The sequence below is a fragment of the Camelina sativa genome, chromosome 18 (assembly GCF_000633955.1).
Source record: "Camelina sativa cultivar DH55 chromosome 18, Cs, whole genome shotgun sequence".
Taxonomy (NCBI): domain Eukaryota; kingdom Viridiplantae; phylum Streptophyta; class Magnoliopsida; order Brassicales; family Brassicaceae; genus Camelina; species Camelina sativa.
This window is the reverse complement of record NC_025702.1, coordinates 13,872,697-13,888,841: the sequence shown is the minus strand read 5'-3', so window position 1 is coordinate 13,888,841 and position 16,145 is coordinate 13,872,697. Positions and strand designations below refer to the sequence as shown.

The 16,145-nt window shown below is 37.2% G+C and overlaps 5 protein-coding genes across 8 annotated transcripts in view; 4 read left to right on the top strand and 1 right to left on the bottom strand.

The window, feature by feature from the left end:
* The window catches only part of LOC104761513 (pyruvate decarboxylase 2), an 8,988-nt gene extending 8,517 nt beyond the window's left edge, over positions 1 to 471 (top strand). The window contains exon 2 of the mRNA XM_010484606.2: positions 29 to 471. Coding sequence (XP_010482908.1) covers positions 29 to 285 — 257 coding nt within the window. The 3' untranslated portion in view covers positions 286 to 471. The remainder of the gene's footprint in view (positions 1 to 28) is intronic.
* LOC104761514 (aconitate hydratase 3, mitochondrial-like) lies at positions 1,007 to 8,005 on the top strand. The gene is made up of 24 exons (XM_019240265.1): positions 1,007 to 1,095; positions 1,792 to 2,051; positions 2,253 to 2,357; positions 2,454 to 2,614; positions 2,701 to 2,793; positions 2,882 to 3,067; positions 3,147 to 3,308; positions 3,386 to 3,530; positions 3,622 to 3,699; positions 4,497 to 4,561; positions 4,709 to 4,765; positions 4,849 to 4,928; positions 5,021 to 5,096; positions 5,191 to 5,376; positions 5,452 to 5,519; positions 5,606 to 5,727; positions 5,957 to 6,072; positions 6,198 to 6,296; positions 6,381 to 6,848; positions 6,925 to 7,023; positions 7,121 to 7,363; positions 7,442 to 7,515; positions 7,610 to 7,693; positions 7,900 to 8,005. The coding sequence occupies exons 4-23, from the start codon at positions 2,546 to 2,548 to the stop codon at positions 7,659 to 7,661; spliced, it is 2,538 nt and encodes an 845-aa protein (XP_019095810.1). The 5' UTR covers positions 1,007 to 1,095; positions 1,792 to 2,051; positions 2,253 to 2,357; positions 2,454 to 2,545; the 3' UTR covers positions 7,662 to 7,693; positions 7,900 to 8,005.
* On the top strand, positions 8,111 to 9,169 carry LOC104761515 (protein translation factor SUI1 homolog 1-like). Its single transcript, XM_010484608.2, has one exon. The coding sequence runs from the start codon at positions 8,644 to 8,646 to the stop codon at positions 8,980 to 8,982; it is 339 nt and encodes a 112-aa protein (XP_010482910.1). The 5' UTR covers positions 8,111 to 8,643; the 3' UTR covers positions 8,983 to 9,169.
* LOC104761512 lies at positions 9,857 to 11,724 on the top strand. 3 transcript variants are annotated; one of them, XM_010484604.2, is made up of 3 exons: positions 9,857 to 9,986; positions 10,599 to 11,431; positions 11,526 to 11,719. In XM_010484604.2, exons 2-3 carry the CDS (start codon positions 10,649 to 10,651, stop codon positions 11,562 to 11,564), a joined length of 822 nt encoding a protein of 273 aa, XP_010482906.1. In that variant the 5' UTR covers positions 9,857 to 9,986; positions 10,599 to 10,648; the 3' UTR covers positions 11,565 to 11,719. The 3 variants fall into 3 exon arrangements, with proteins under 3 accessions (XP_010482906.1, XP_010482904.1, XP_010482905.1); XM_010484602.2 differs by having other exon boundaries at positions 9,862 to 9,986; positions 11,517 to 11,724; XM_010484603.2 differs by lacking the exon at positions 9,857 to 9,986 and adding an exon at positions 10,001 to 10,092 and having other exon boundaries at positions 11,517 to 11,724.
* LOC104761511 lies at positions 11,767 to 15,579 on the bottom strand. 2 transcript variants are annotated; one of them, XM_010484599.1, is made up of 13 exons: positions 15,305 to 15,579; positions 14,916 to 15,037; positions 14,678 to 14,826; positions 14,374 to 14,497; positions 14,077 to 14,111; positions 13,796 to 13,847; positions 13,679 to 13,706; positions 13,330 to 13,547; positions 12,904 to 13,170; positions 12,520 to 12,621; positions 12,352 to 12,402; positions 12,162 to 12,249; positions 11,767 to 12,071 (listed from the first exon to the last, which is right to left on the bottom strand). In XM_010484599.1, the coding sequence occupies exons 1-13, from the start codon at positions 15,486 to 15,488 to the stop codon at positions 11,893 to 11,895; spliced, it is 1,599 nt and encodes a 532-aa protein (XP_010482901.1). In that variant the 5' UTR covers positions 15,489 to 15,579; the 3' UTR covers positions 11,767 to 11,892. The 2 variants fall into 2 exon arrangements, with proteins under 2 accessions (XP_010482901.1, XP_010482902.1); XM_010484600.1 differs by having other exon boundaries at positions 14,389 to 14,497.

Genomic DNA, 16,145 nt, shown 5'->3' with positions numbered 1-16,145 from the left:
TACACAATTGAAGTGGAGATTCACGATGGTCCTTACAATGTCATAAAGAACTGGAACTACACAGCTTTTGTTGATGCTATACACAATGGAGAAGGCAAATGCTGGACTGCCAAAGTGAGATGCGAAGAGGAGCTAGTGAAAGCGATCAAGACGGCAACGAATGAGGAAAAAGAGAGCTTCTGTTTCATTGAAGTGATAGTGCACAAAGATGATACAAGCAAGGAGCTTCTGGAGTGGGGTTCTAGAGTCTCTGCTGCTAACAGTCGTCCCCCGAATCCTCAGTAGAGATCAGAGATGCACTCCACTTATATATAGTATTTCCAATTTGGTAGTTTCCATCGCCGTTTTATGTAAAAAAGTAGTGTGTATCCTTTTACACCCATCTGGATGGGAAGAAAACAAGGTGTGTCTTCCCGTGAGGGATATAAGCTGTTTAAGTTCCTAAATAAAAAAAAATTGTTTCCTCTGGTTCGTCGTTCGTCCTCAGCTTTTCGCAGATTCATCAGAGCAATGGTCTTTGTGTTTTGGATTGGTATGTTGATGATTGTCTTACGAAAGTTGAGATCCCATTCGAAGATGCCAATGATTATTGGAAAGACTGGTAGAGTCCGTTCTTTTCCTCTTTATGCTAACTTTTGTTTTACCTTTTCTTGATATGTTCTGATTAGTACCTTTTCTTGCTTTCGGTTTTTTGGGTTCATGGCTGGAGTACTTGCGAAATTTGATCACTCCCATCACATAAAAACAGTATAGTGAAAGTCAGTTTTAAACACAGTGGATCACTCCATGAGGGATGCAGTGAAGATTCTTGGGAGTGATCCACTGGTTTACAAAACAGACTTCATCACTATGCTGTTGTGATGTGATGACTCTTTCGCAATTGGCCATAATTTATGACTTAAGTAGGACTAGATAGCTTTTCCGTAGTAACTCTCCTAATTTCTGCATACAGAAACCTGTTGGTTTTACCGTTGATCACTCTGTCCAAATTTATGATGCAGCTTGAATCCGACAGGAATTGGGATTGGTGTCCATCAAAATCCAGACCTATTGCTTTCAGTGGTTCACCTGTTGTTTCCCTTTGCTGTGTAAAAGGTAAATCTGAGAGTCCATTAAACTAAAGCTTTGGCAAACAAAGCCTTATAGCAACTTCGTTTCTCTTGTTCACTTTTTGATGCTCTTAAAGCTTGTGATAGTATTTAGATAAATCTTCAAATGAGAATTGTTTACTGAAGACGTCATCAACTGTTAATTCATGGTCTGAATCAATTGATATCCCTCTTTTTATGTTAATGCTTGAAGGTGTGATACCAAAGGAAGCAAGTGAATCGAAATGACTCGATTTGTTCTTTGTTCAATACTTCAATCTTCTTAGATTCTATTTTTGCAGCTTGCATACTCACGAGACTCAGCTACTGTGTCAGTTAGACAGTTACGATTACTGAGGAGTGAAGACCCTAAAGATAAAAATTTGAACTTGGCTGTGAAACATATCCATCATTTTATACGAAGAAGAACCGTTAACTTGTTCTGTATTTGTTTTTTTGTAAAATTTGGTTAATCCAATCTGAATTCATTTGTCAACGGTCAAAAAAGGATTGTTCTCTCACCAGACGTGGCCTCCTTAATTTGTAAATCTGTTTTTCTTTCTACATGGAAAATATAACACAAGCTTGATGACTTTCTCTGTGTCTTCCTTCAACAATGTTTTAGGCTTTCGATTGATCCTTCTTCTCCTCATTTTGGAATTTTCTGATCACTGATGGCGTTTTGATTTTTCGCCATGTTCAGGTTCTCTTCTTCTGGCGTGCAATTTGGTTATTCCCTATCGAGAATCTCCTCTGTCTCGACACCAACCTTGTCTGCACCGCGTCTTAGTAACTCAAACCTATCTGTGAAGATCTTGTCTGCTTTCCGCTTGTTTCGAGTGTGCTCTTCTGCCACGCGGTGGAGTCAACACGCTAATTGGCGGTTGCCTGAGAGCTTCCGAGCTCAAACGAGGATTGCTGCTCCGAGATTAGAGAAATTCCAACGGAAATTCGCTAGCATTGGTAATACTTAATGGTTATCTTTGTTTATAAAGCTCATTTCTCTTAGCTTGCTTTTCATGAATCTTTGTTAACTTGTGTAATTTATTATTCATCTTTGGCATTCACTGATTCACGTATATTTGGTTGAAAGTATTCTCAGTTTTTATTTGTAATTACTTTGTGTCACTCTTTTGCATAATAGTTTTGCTATGGAAATTTTAGCTTCTGAACATGCCTACAAGGATATCTTAACAACGCTTCACAAGCCTGACGTTGGAGAATATGGAAAGTTCTATTCTTTACCAGCTTTAAACGATCCAAGAATCGGTAGAGTTACTCAAGAAGCATTTGTTGTTACCTCAAATCTGTTTGTTTTCATGCGTTTCTCATATAATTTGTAACACTTATATCTAAATGCTGCAGATAGATTACCATACTCTGTCCGGATACTACTGGAATCAGCTATTCGTAATTGTGACAGCTTTCACATCACAAAGGATGATGTTGAGAAAATAATGGATTGGGAGAATACATCTGTTAATAAAGTTGAGATCCCCTTCAAACCTTCCCGAGTTATTCTACAGGTACAGTATTTGGCATATTTATCATTTTTTGAATTTTTGAAAACTTTATTCATTTACATTACTTAATAGTACCTTCTCTTGGCCAGGACTTTACACGAGTACCAGTTATAGTTGATCTTGCTGCTATGAGAGATGCCATAAAAAATCTTGGTAGTGATCCTAACAAGATTAATCCACGGGTTAGTTAACTGTTTCCATCACTTTGTGTCGAACTTAAATCAGTTTCCATCGTAAATCTCATTATTTTCAGTTCATTTCTGCCGACAGGTTCCTGTTGATATTGTGCTTGATCACTCAGTCCAAGTTCATGGTGCAACAAAAGAAAGAGACCTGCGGAAAGGTGTGCAGCTAGAATCTGACAGGAATGCCGAAAGGTTTATGTTCCTAAAGTGGGGATCATCATCCTTTTACAACATGGTGATGGCTTCTCCCGGGTCAGGTATGGTTCATCAGGTACATAATATTGCTGTTATTCTGGTCTGGAAGTTGGATAATGTTAATGTGTTATGATATCTCTATTTTCAACCTGCAGGTAGACTTGGAGTACCTTGGACGTGTTGTTTTCAACTCGGATGGATTTCTCTACCCTGACAGTGTTGTTGGTACATGTTCCAACACAACAATGATTGGTGGTTTAGGAGTTGCTGGGTTGGAAGTAGGAGGAACTGAGGTAGAAGCAGCAATACTTGGTCAGGTGAGAATACATTTGTGTAGTAAATGCATATGGGAAATATGGATTTTGTCTCTGTTTGATACTTAAATAACTGACAGCCCATTAGCGTGGTGCTACCTAGTGTGATTGGATTTAAGCTGGTTGGAAGGTTGCGGGTTGGGGTTACTATTACTGATTTGGTTCCAACCGTGACTAAAATGTTAAGGAAGCATGGTGTTTTTGGCACTATTGTTGAGTTTTATGGTGAGATTAACAGATATGTAATCTTCGAAATTTTGGATAGTGTAGTTAAGTTTCATGTGGACGTAATTCGTCTTATTTTTCCAATATGAAGGAGAGGGGATGAGTAGGCTGTCACTGAATGATAGAGCCGCGATTGCAAACATGTCCGCGGAATATGAGGCAACATTGGGTTTCTCCCTTGGTTTTAAATCGCGCAAAGCGCACTGTGGCACAAACATCCTGTTAATGTGCCATACGCCATGGCGCATGCGGCGCATCGCAACATGGATATGAGGCGCTTGGTGTTTAAAAGAAAGAAAATAAGAGGTTTTCTGCTGAAACTTATTAAAACTTTAGAATAAACTAGCATAAAACAATCCAATCCATCTCAAAAGAAACTAAGAAAGTTAAAAAAAAAAAAAAACAGAGATAGTTCTTAAACCCAGTAAACCACTAAGGCTCTAATCGAATTGAGTATTCTCAAACTCATAGTCATCACGATCCAAAATAGTATCTTGAAAGAGCTCTCCTCCACCAATACAAGTATACAACAGTTTCGATTAGTAGATGATTACCTTTTGCAGTAGTTGTAGACGTGTAGTAAAGCCGATTGACGTCTTCATGTTTAGGACTCGTGAATGAAAGAGATGAGGAGACTAAATAAACTAGGGTTTTCGTATATATAATGGGTGAAAAAAATGATCAAATCAAAGATTTTTGATTACATAAAATCAATAATGAAAGATATTATTCAGAAAATCAAATATACGTTTGATTTATAAGTAAACTACTATATTACAGAATGATTTTTTACCTTTGAGCCATAAACCATGTTGCGCTCGCCATAGGCAATGGTCGCATCGGCTATGGCTCATCGTTTCGCTCGCATCATGGATATCCCTTGCCATAGTGTCCTGTTTCCCTCATCTCCTCACAGCAGTGCGCAACGCGCCATGGCACGCCACAGGCGCGCTTTTTAAAACCAAGGTTTCTCCCCTGTTGACCATATTACACTAGAGTACCTCAAATTGAAGGGAAGAAGCGATGAAACTGTGAGTTGTGTTTTAGTAAGTTATGTGGTTTCATTAGGTCCTTCAGTCTGCATAACCATTTAGTACCTTATGTCTCCTGACCTATGTCGTATCTACATTTTGTGCCTCTGCTGGTTTGTATATATCTACCTTGTGGTGCTCATTTAGGTGACAATGATTGAATCATACTTGCGCGCAAACAAGATGTTTGTTGACTACAATAAGGTAAAATATATAAGTTTTTCCGTTCATTATAGGTACTTTCAATTTAGTCAATGTTCTCGAACCTAAATGTACTAGTCTTGCAGCCCCATGAAGAAAGAGCATATACATCCTCTCTGCAATTAGATTTGAGAGATGTTGAACCATGTATTTCTGGTCCAAAACGGTATTTGTTTTTACTTTTATAAATTATCACCTCACTGTAAGTCCTTACATCTTTACACTAAAGTCTTTACTTTTTTATGTTTTTTTCTACAGGCCTTACGACCATAGTTTCTTGGGGGACATGAAGGTTGACTGGAAAGCATGCCTTGACAATGCTCTTGGAATAAAGGTAAGATACAAACTGAGTCTTCTTATTATAACGAATCAAAGAAGTTATTTTGTTTGAATAATTTTTTTCGGCATGGTCTCCTTATTTTTTCAAGGGGTTTGCAGTCCCAAAAGAACAACAAGACATAACTGTGAAGTTCTCATACCACGGACGACCTGCTGAGCTTAAACATGGTAGCGTTGTTGTTGCAACCATTACAAGTGATTGTGCCATATCAAGCCCTAGTGACATGGTTGGTGCTGCACTTGTTGCTAAAAAGGCTTATGACCTTGGCCTGGAAGTGAGTTTCTCTTGCTTTTGAATTTAGTCATCTTGATAAGGTTATTCGAGTCACATAATGGCACCGTAATTATAGGTAAAACCATGGATTAGGACAACTGTAACTTCTGTGTCTGGAGTAGTCGAAGAATGTTTGCTTCAAAGGTATATTGGGGTCACTTAAGTTCGTTCTGTATAATCTATTGGATCTTTGATATCATCCTTAACTTACTTGTTTAACTTCTTTGCAGTGGGCTTAAAAAGTACTTAGCGAAACAAGGATTCAACGTTGTCGGCTATGGCGTCTGTACAAGCATTTGGGGTTCTGATGACTTACTTGATGAGCCAATTGGATCTGCTATTTCAGAAAATGGTAGCGACTTTCTCCTTTACGACAAATAACTAACTATTTCCTTTACGAAGCTCTATACAAAAACCATATTACTGTCCGTTGTATTTCACAGTTTATAAGATTTGAGAATCTTCTTGAACATCATGCTTGTGTTCGATGCACAATGCTCTCCAGTTTATTTCTTTTGCAAACAACAATTGTCGGTGAACCTCAACTTGACTGGCTTCCTCTGTTCTCATTCCTACCACAGATATAATTGCGGCTGCTGTGCTCTCTAGCAGAAGCCTTTATCGTCGTAATCCATTTGCTAGAGCGAAATATCTTACTTCACCACAACTAGTTGTTGCTTACGCTCTTTCTGGAACGGTTTGTACTTAGTCATCTCACTGAACATAAAATCTCATGAAGCAATTTTTATTTTTTGAAATTTATCCAATGTATTGATTTGTCTCGACCTTGGTTCTTTTCTTTTTAATCTTTGATGTATACAGGTTGACATTGACTTTGAGAAAGAGCCAATGGGAACAAACAACGATGGACAAAATGTATACTTAAGGGACATATGGCCAAGCAGTGAAGAAGTTACTCAGGTAAATAGAGTAACTTCATAGTTTTCTCTATGGTTTCTTTTAACGCTCCTTGTCTTGTTTTTTTTAAATGGTACTTTTGAATAGGCTTTTCAAAATAGGGAGTTACAAAGCATGTTCAGGAGGACTTATGAGACAATGACAAAGAGAAATTCTGTGTCACTAAGTTCAGCACTCTATTCTTGGGATCCGAACTCAACATACATTCATGAACCTCCTTCTTTCAAGAACCTAACCACAAAGCCACCTGGTCCACGTGAAGTGAAGGATGCTTATTGCTTAATGAACTTTGGAGACAACATAACCACAGACCACATTTCCTCAGCAGGAACTATCCACGAGGGTAGTCCTGCTGCAAAATTTCTTATAGACCGGTATTCCATGAGTAAGTATGATTTCAAGTCATATGGAAGTCGTCGAGGAAACCATGAAGTGATGACACGCGGCACCTTTTCCAGTACGCGTATTGTTAACAAGCTCTTAAATGGAGAAGTTGGCCCCAAGACAATTCACATTCCTACCGGAGAGAAACTTAGCGTTTATGATGCAGCAAGTGTGAGTAAGATATGTATTAGAAACTTCAAGAAAACTTAAGTCATCACTTTATGTTCATTTTTGATTACATCTGCAGAGATACAAAACCGCTGGACAGGACACGATCATACTAGCTGGTGCAGAGTATGGAATTGGTAGCTCCCGGGATTGGGCTGCAAAAGGTCCAATGCTTCTGGTAAAGCATATGCATACATGACATTTGTTATTAGTATCATACATTTAACAAGATTTCAACGCTTAGCTATGTTCCAATGTAACGATGTAATTATTAGGGAGTGAAAGCTATCATTGCCAAGAGCTTTAACAGAGTCCACCGCAGTAGCTTGGCTAGTATAGGGATCGTTCCTCTGTGTTTCAAATCCGATGAGGATGCAGAAACACTTGAACTGACAGGCCATGAACGCTACATAATCTACCTTCCTAGCAATGTCAATGAGATGAAAACGGGCCAGGACATAACTGTCACCACTGATACTGCAAAATCTTTTATCTGCACTTTGCGGTTAGACACCGAGGTAAATCCACAAATCCTTTGTATAGATTTTGATTATCACCATATAATATACTGAATGGTCTGACTTTGGTTGATGGAGTTGAATCAGGTGGAACTGGCATACTATAATCATGGCGGCATGCTTTCGTATATCATTAGAAGTTTGAGCAATGAGTGAGTGTTTTAATTCGTCGGCTCTCTCCACCTATATGTAAAAACATTTTCAACTCAAGTATCAATTTGATAATACGGTCTCTTCTTTTGTCAGACACCCACAGATATGGAATAAATTACGAAGTCATATTTATGAAAGCTATTGACTTCTTCGAGATTCTTCGAGCAAGTGTTGGAGGTTTGGACCCACTTGTGGTTCTTATTATTTTTCTTGTCTTTTTCAATAAGTGATTCTTAATGGGCCTACACGGACTCGAGAGTTGCGCGTCCATTGTACGCAAAGGAGAGAGTGAATTATTCTCTGCTTCTTAAAACAATTATTTCTAAACCCCACTTGGGTCGCTAATTCGTACTTATCCATACACGTGGCTATTAAAATTACAGATCTACGGTTAAGATTAGACCGCCATAAAAAGGAAGGTCAAGGTTAAAAAAAAAAGGCTTATAAATACAAAACCTTCCTTAAGCTTCAGGTAACGATCACCTTCAGGTAACGATCTCGTCTTTCTCCTATTTTTTTTTTCCGTAGAATCGTTCTAGATTGATCTTTCTGCTGGTGTGTTATTTGTTTGATTGATTGATCTTCAAGTTTTTATTTGATCTGTCTTCTTTGTTTCGTCTTCGAATCGTATCGGTATCAATTTGCGTTCTGTTATTTTGATTTCTGATTATAGATTAATCTCTTGGAAAATTAGCGTTACTCTCTCGTATTCAACATGAATTTTTTTAGGGTTTGAGAAGTCTGATCTCTATGGGGACTAGGTTTTTGCTCCTTTAATTTGTTTCAATTTTGAGTATCTCCGTTGGTAAAATTTTGGGTTGATGTTAGATTCCAATAGGGTCGTGATCATGTAATTGATCTACTAGGATCATAGATCTCATATCTTATGAGGATCCAGTCATATATATATATGTTCGATTTGGTGGTAATCTTGTTTTAAGTCGTGCTCTATTCTTGATAAAGACTAGACTTGGTTCTTGGATTTTGATAGTTATGTTCTTTTCCGGATTGTTTATTGTTGATTGTAGTCGCTAAACTTGGTTTGCTTGGTTATTTGTTTGCAGAGAAAGAGAATCAAACAGAGCTTAATTAAGAGCAGTTTCGTAGTTGCAAGTAACCAAGTTTACATGGTTGAGCTAGACATCCAGGTTCCATCAGCATACGATCCATTCGCAGAGGCTAAAGATTCTGATGCACCGGGAGCAAAAGAGAACATTCACATCCGAATCCAGCAGAGGAATGGGAAAAAGAGCTTGACGACTGTTCAAGGGCTTAAGAAAGAGTACAGCTACGAGAGGATACTCAAGGATCTGAAGAAAGACTTCTGCTGCAACGGGAACGTTGTGCAGAACAAGGAGCTAGGCAAGATCATCCAGCTTCAAGGTGATCAGAGGAAGAAAGTGTCTCAGTTCTTGGTCCAGGCTGGGATTGCTGAGAAGGATCAGATCAAGATCCACGGTTTCTAAAAACGCTTGGATCGTTTCGTGTTTTCATCTAATCTATTTTATGCGAATAAATTGGTGTCGTCTTGTGTGAACATCATCATTAGGAGGCGTGTTTAAGGGGTGATTTGTTGGTTTTGCTTTTTTTTAAAAAGGTGTTGGATAATTTGATATTTTGCAATGATAAGTATTTCGGTTGGTCTTATCTTCATCCCTTGCTTTCTTTACTTTGCTATTAGAAAAAAAGATAAGGTTGTGAAACAATACGAAAGTTGAAAATCCGAAATAGAGTTAAAAGTAATTCGATGAATCAAGAATGAAGAAGCAAAACAAAATTGACAGAAGAAGCTTTAAAGTAATTCGACGAATCATCAAGAAGCAAAGCAATAATGAGAGAAGAAGCTCATCAAACATGTAAAAAGGTAAAGCGTCCACGGCTTTTATTGATCAGTAACAAACAACTGACAACAAAAATTATAAGTGTCGTCCACGTTGTTTAGAAAAGCAAATACGTTTTAGAAACAATCTAAACAATTTAACACTTGTTTATATGTATGGTTGGAAATGTATGTACGAGAGCATTAGTTTAATGGGTCTCTAATCAAACAGTTTATTAAAATTATCATCGAATAGCACAATTATATTGATTGATTACATCGAAGATCTAAGATAAGCATAGAATAGACTCCACGTGATTGTCACGTGACCTATAGAAAAAAAAAAAAAAAGAGGAGAAGTATCTTATTAGCAAAGATCTAAAAAACTATGAACTTAAAAAAGCCCAAACCAAAAAAAATAAACAACAGAGGGTTTTGCACCAAATCCACAATATTTTTAGTTCTTTTTGGTTTGCTGTAGTAATTAAAATTTAGGCCTTTGTTTTTTTTTTTTTTTATTTGGTTGCCCTCAAATGTGTGATTTTTTGTCTTTTTCGCATTTAGCCTCTCCCTTGTTTGACTAACGTTGTAATTGCCACAAGACTTGAAAAAAAAAAAAAAGCTGAAGAAAGAGGAGAAGAAAAATCGCAGGTATGTCTGTAAAATTTATCTTTGTCCGTTTCTTTTACACAGAAATTGACGGACAAGTTCAAAGCTTATGTCTCTCTGCTTCGTTTCTTTGTTTTGTTCATTTCGGGTAATAATATTAATACTTTGTGCTATGTCTTGTGTTTCTTCTTCACTCGATATTTTTTTTTCTTTTTGAAATCCGAGATTTTTTGTTTTTAGTGTTGTTCTTCTTATTTTGATTTTGATTCTAGGGTTTACTTTAAATTAGCTGTTTTTTGTTACTTGTCTGTGTTGTTGTAGATTAGGAGTTTGAAATTTTTTGAGATGATTTGTAATTAGGAGTCCCTGATTTAAGGGTTTAGAAATGGTTGCATGTTCGTTTCGATTACTGGATCTTGTCTGCTTTTAAATCCCTAGTTTTTAGTTAGGAATGTGTATAATTTACACTTAATTTGTGAATGTTAAATTAAGAAAAACCCAAAGAAAGAGTTTTTTTTTGTTTAGTGTTTGTGTTTGCTGTTTCAGTTTAAGCTTCACATTTTTGATATTGTTTTAGTTTTGTGTGATGATGATCTCTCTGGTGTTGTTTTTGTGATCCTTACACTTGTTTTGTATCTTTTATTATTGTCTCAGAGGGATTACACTGAGAGGGTCTTCTTAACATATCGAAGCTTCTCAAGGAGATGGAGAAGGAAGGGCATGAGGAGAACAACCACACTGTCTCCGGAGATTTAATGGCGAAAAGGAAACGAGGTCGTCCGAGGAAACACCTGAGGCTAGAATCTAACGAGCAGTCTCCTCTTGTTACTCCTCCAGGGTTAAGCAGGACTCAGCTTCGTCAGAGGCACGATGATGATGAAGCTATGGTTGGACAACCGATTACTGGCGTGATTGAGGCGACGTTTGATGCAGGGTTCTTGCTTTCGGTTAAGGTTGGAAACTCAGATAGCATGCTTAGAGGTGTGGTGTTCAAGCCTGGTCATTGCGATCCTGTATCGGTTGATAACGATGTTGCTCCTGATGTTCCAATGATAAGAAGGAACAGTGATGTGATGCATCATGACGGCTCAGGTAAACGAGGTCGGAAGTCTAGATTCAGGGAGAAACGTGGTAGTGGTGTTAGGAATAGAGCATTGGTTCCGATTCAGCCAAAGAATCTCTTGGTTCCTGTCGTGCTTCAGCCTTCCCATCATCTACAGAATGGTGGTGGACGTGTCCCGATCCACCACAGTCCCATGCAGACCGAGACGGGGTCTCAAGCGAGTAACGGCAAGCCTTTTGAGACGCTGCTCACACATGTGATGAATAAAGGTCAAGTCCACCACTCGGCACAGTCCATTGAACCAGAGTCAGATGAGCAAGCTCTGTCTATTGAGCCATTGCAGGCGGTACACCCGGTCCATCCAGTACATATGCCGAAACCCATGCCGTGTTACGGACGAGGCCAGATGACAGAACTCCTTCAGGTACTACACCAAACCATACATATAATCATATCCCAAGTTTACTTTTTTCTGTTTCTCTACGTGATTCATGTTTGATTTGTCTTAGGCTGTGCAGGAGAATGTGAGAGAGACCCATTTTTCTCAAGGCCATTGATCTTCTGAAAGATTACTTCTTCTTGCAAGAGTTTAAAAAGTCTGATTCAATCTCATTGTAATCAGAAATAGGAAAAAACAGAATCTAACTATTGTTAGCTTAAAGATGTCAGCAAAATTACCGTGATTCATCATATAAATGCTCATTACTTCCTCTTTCAGTTTTCTTAAGCTAATAGTTGTATATCATTGAGAAAACAAAAAATCCAAAACAATAGACGAATCTTTAATTTGTAAGTTCTAACTATGGATCAAAACCTTTTATATTATTATAGCCTTATTGAGCTGGGAGGTAAACAATAAGGTAAAGAAGAAAAAAACAGGACTTTCTATAGAAACTTTGTGCCATAGAAACCGTTGGGAACTGGAATTGGCATTGCTCGGTTAATCGGAAAAGGTGCCTGCATAACCGGAATATCGGTAGGCATGACTGTGTAAGGCTGATGTCCATTGGCTGCAAATGGTTGGGGAGCGTATAGCTGCATTGGTTGACCAGTTGCGATTACACCTGTATTGCCAAAAAATGATTTCTTACAATGAGAACAAACTCTTTGGTCTTAACATGAAACCATACTTCAACTGAGAAAGAATGTGTTACTTTGATGTTTTGGATATTGGAGCTGTTGTGGAGAAAATAAAGGACGAGAGGGTGGAAGTGGGTGATGTGGTGCTCCTTGAACCAAATCCTTAGAAGAACATAAAAGAGAAGATGATTTGAGTTTCTTGTGTGCAGATAACCCTAATGTAATTATCTGTATTCACAAAACAACAATCATATGAATTCTTACCTGAGCAATTGGTTGCATATACATAAGCTGTCCTGATCTCCCGACCATCATCTGGAATATATACAATAGAAAAGAGCCTTCAGAAGCTCATACACTAAAACTCAATCCTCATATAAGCATTTTTTCTATAACAGAAGTGAGAACACAGTGTTGTAAATGAAATATAACCTGAGGATTGAGATTTACAAGCATTGGTGTGGCTTGAACAGGATGGAACTGAGTAGTGAATCTATTTGGCTGTCCCCTATTAATAATAGTAGGCCCAACCATCTGCAGAAAAAAGGGTTCAAGTGAATAACCTGTTATGAACAAAATCGAGAGTAGAAGAATTTAACGTAACAAACCATTGTTTAGAATCGAGTTATATCAATATCATCTCTAATGTGTGATGAAGATGAAACTGTTTCATAATCTGATTATTGGTATTACAGCCATTTAATTACTTAGCACTAAACAAAGGTCGTAGATGAATATATGTCCCTCTAGACATGTTATATTTAAAGAGATAGAGAGAGCAAATAGTAGATAACTCAATTCTGGTTGAATACTTACATGTTGGGGAAAATGAGTTCCACCACCAGTACTTCCAGGAGCCAAATTGGTGTATGGAACAAACTTGGGAGGTGAAGGTGCATGATGCAGGAAAGGGCTGATTCCAATTTCTTGTCGACCAGGTTCAGGAACTGGTAACATAGGAGTACTACTTGGCACATAACCCATATTTGCAACAACAGGCGTCATACCAGCGTGAGTTGATGATGTGAGACGTTTTGCAAGAGATGGAGAAAAAGTCTTTGCTCCCGGATTCAGCTTAAACTCCTGAATTTCAAAAAAGGAGTAACAAATAAAGTAAGATGGAATTATGCATGAGTCATCAAACCGCACAACCAAGAAACGAGCATTCCATACTAACTTGAGAATATAGTAGCAACTAGCAATATTCTGAAGGTGAGAGATCAATAAGAATTCTTAAATAACCTTAGCCTTTTTGTCAGGGTCTGTTGTCTGCGTAGGTAGTAACCTATTTGTAGATGACACCAAAACCTGAGTCATTTCTGAGTTTTCATCCGGAGTTGCGCTCTGTGAATTTTCAGTTGATGAAGGCCTTTCTGCAGCATCATGAAAACCATTACTAGAAAGGTCCGGCATAATTTTCTCTTGTTCTGTCGGTTTTACACGTTCAGACGTGTTGTCCACTGTCATTACAACACGTAGATAGTTGAGGATAGACATGTCAGGTAACATTTTAGTTGTCAAAAGGAAGCAGAAACGAATTCATCATGGTTAATTAAATAAAATATAAAGTCTTCCAAAAAATGGAACTCACAGTTGATACTTGAGCTTCTGGCATCAACCTGTAGCAGGGAAATACAATAATGAATAAGCAAGCAGTTGTTGAGCAATATTTTGGAAAACAGAATATATATTTAGATGAAATACTAACGTTTTCTTTCTGATGAACTTTACTATGCTGCAAACTGCGGGCTCCAGTCTGTCTGTCAGTAAAAGAATATACAAGAATGAGATAACATATGAAAACTCCAAAATGTGGTCAAACATAAAGTAACTAGTGCAGAACAAAACAGAGAGAGGTTTACTGTAGTCAGAAAGATAGATTGCTAAGATTGAGACATACAAAGAAGTTTATTTACATATAGCCAATATTGAGACGGAGATAAAAAAATTTAACAGGACACTAATTCTATACCAAAATATGATCCATACCGTTGATGGTTCAGAGAGATAGGATGACGCTTGTTCTGCAAAAGAGGAAAATGGAAAAAGTATCAAGAGAGTCTTGTCAGGCTGTAAAAGCTAAAGTAAACAACTTGACAAGAATCTTAATAGTGACTCTAGACAAGGCAACTACTTAAATGTCATCCGTTACAGAAACCGAACACCATGTGCATAATTCTACGTTCTACCAAATGGTTGCTGGTTTCACTATCATCTAGTATAGGTTCCCACCACACGAGGAGAACTATTCACATAAATTCCACAGTACAATCAATACAAAGCTACCTGTGCAATACCAACCTGATCTCTTCTCCCTGGCTCTTTCATGGTATCTGCGGTTCCATTTACCTTCCCAGGTGTCAAGGTTCTTGCTTTAGTCTCCAAACGATTATCAAGTTTGGCGGAATTTCTGTTTCAAAAAATTGAAGAGATTAAAACATCCTCCATCTGGTACTTTACAAAGCCATAGAGTAAATCAAAACAAAACTAAAAGACAGAGGGTTCATAGAGCAAAAAAAGATTCATAAAGTGGTGATGCATCCATAATCCTTAATCTATACCTTTTCTTCTGAATATGAACTTAAGTTACCTTCTACGATTAGTGCCCCTTCTGTTATTGCCAGAATTAACGGACTTATTATTTGCAATACAAGAACGAGACTCGGAAGAAACTGCCACGGCCGACACAACATTTTCACCCTCAATCTCGCCTGCAACATTTGACGAAAGCGAGACTCCCTATGAACAAAAAAAAAACAATAAGAGAATTCACACAATCTAAGCTTAAAACGAACCTCTCTAGAAGTAAAATTAACTAAAGAACAAACCTCTGCAACAATTTGAACAATATTGGAAGACAAAATAACAAGTGTCTCCACAATCTTCCCACTTGCTACATTCGATTTGCTTCTTCCCTTCTTAGTAAGTCTCGCATTCTTCAAAACAATGCCTAAAACACACACAGAATCAAACCCAGTAAAAATTCATAAACAGACCAAAAATGCTAAACATATAACTAACTACACAAATCGAGTTGAATAATCACATTAAGATTCACACTACCAATTAAACTAAATAATCAAGTCTCTGGGATCAATTCAAAAACACAGATTTCAAGAAAACGAAACACACAAATTCCGAATCAATTCAAAAACACAGATTTCAAGAAAACGAAACACACAAATTAGGAAAATCAAAAACCCAAAAGGAAACGTACTGAATTGGTTGTCAAGAGAGATGGTGAAGAAAATCCCAGAGAAAACAGAGCCATCGTGGATATGGACATGGACTTGTAAGCCGATGATGCACATAGTAGAGATTAACAGAGCTTCGCTCATCGATGATGACGAAGAAGGAGAAGAGCGTGAGATCTCATCTTCCAGTTTCCTCGCGATTGCCATAATTCAAAATCTATTCGTTCGAAATTTTTTCACACAATTTGATCGGAAAAATTCCACACAGACCTCACCGGTGTATCGTATATATTGCATTTAACTGTTATTGGGCCTAAACTAGTTACAATAATCCATTTGATATGGTGAAGGTCAATATAACAAAAATACAGTAAAATCCATTTGACAGTAAAAAATTTATGAACTTACAAAGTTTTAATTTATGATAAATTAATAAAATCAATATTAAATTATGAAAAGATTTGTTATTCATATTTTCAAAAAAAAAAAATTACATATAATATTTTACTTATTATACTTTTATACTTTACCTATTTTTGTTAATATTATTTTATTTTTGTTGGAGAAAGAGTTCAAATTCAAGATTAAAGAAATAACAATATTTAAATCATATTTAACTAATTTTTTTTTTTGACAACAACTAAATTTTCTTAGGTTAAATAAATTTAAAATTTAGATAATTTTCTTTTGTTATTTTCTAACTTTCTCAGTTCTTATAGTTAATGGAGGGATAACAACAACAATTCTCAATCCAATTCTTTCCAACTCCAACGAACTAAACTCCAACAGATTTATCATGATTTTAATGAATTCGAGATGAGTTAGAGACAAATGAATAGAAAAATATATAACTGTTATTGGCCT

Excerpts from the sequence above, each read along its gene's own strand:
- LOC104761511 (XM_010484599.1), bottom strand. The coding sequence starts at position 15,488 with ATGGCAATCGCGAGGAAACTGGAAGATGAGATCTCACGCTCTTCTCCT. Across the intron at positions 15,038-15,304 it reads CTCTCTTGACAACCAATTCA|GCATTGTTTTGAAGAATGCG; the intron begins GTACGTTTCCTT and ends TGTGTGTTTTAG. Across the intron at positions 13,848-14,076 it reads ATCTCTCTGAACCATCAACG|ACAGACTGGAGCCCGCAGTT; the intron begins GTATGGATCATA and ends TTTTACTGACAG.
- LOC104761515 (XM_010484608.2), top strand. The coding sequence starts at position 8,644 with ATGGTTGAGCTAGACATCCAGGTTCCATCAGCATACGATCCATTCGCA.
- LOC104761514 (XM_019240265.1), top strand. The coding sequence starts at position 2,546 with ATGGATTGGGAGAATACATCTGTTAATAAAGTTGAGATCCCCTTCAAA. Across the intron at positions 3,309-3,385 it reads AAGCAGCAATACTTGGTCAG|CCCATTAGCGTGGTGCTACC; the intron begins GTGAGAATACAT and ends AATAACTGACAG. Across the intron at positions 5,520-5,605 it reads GAAGAATGTTTGCTTCAAAG|TGGGCTTAAAAAGTACTTAG; the intron begins GTATATTGGGGT and ends ACTTCTTTGCAG.
- LOC104761512 (XM_010484602.2), top strand. The coding sequence starts at position 10,649 with ATGGAGAAGGAAGGGCATGAGGAGAACAACCACACTGTCTCCGGAGAT. Across the intron at positions 11,432-11,516 it reads AGATGACAGAACTCCTTCAG|GCTGTGCAGGAGAATGTGAG; the intron begins GTACTACACCAA and ends GATTTGTCTTAG.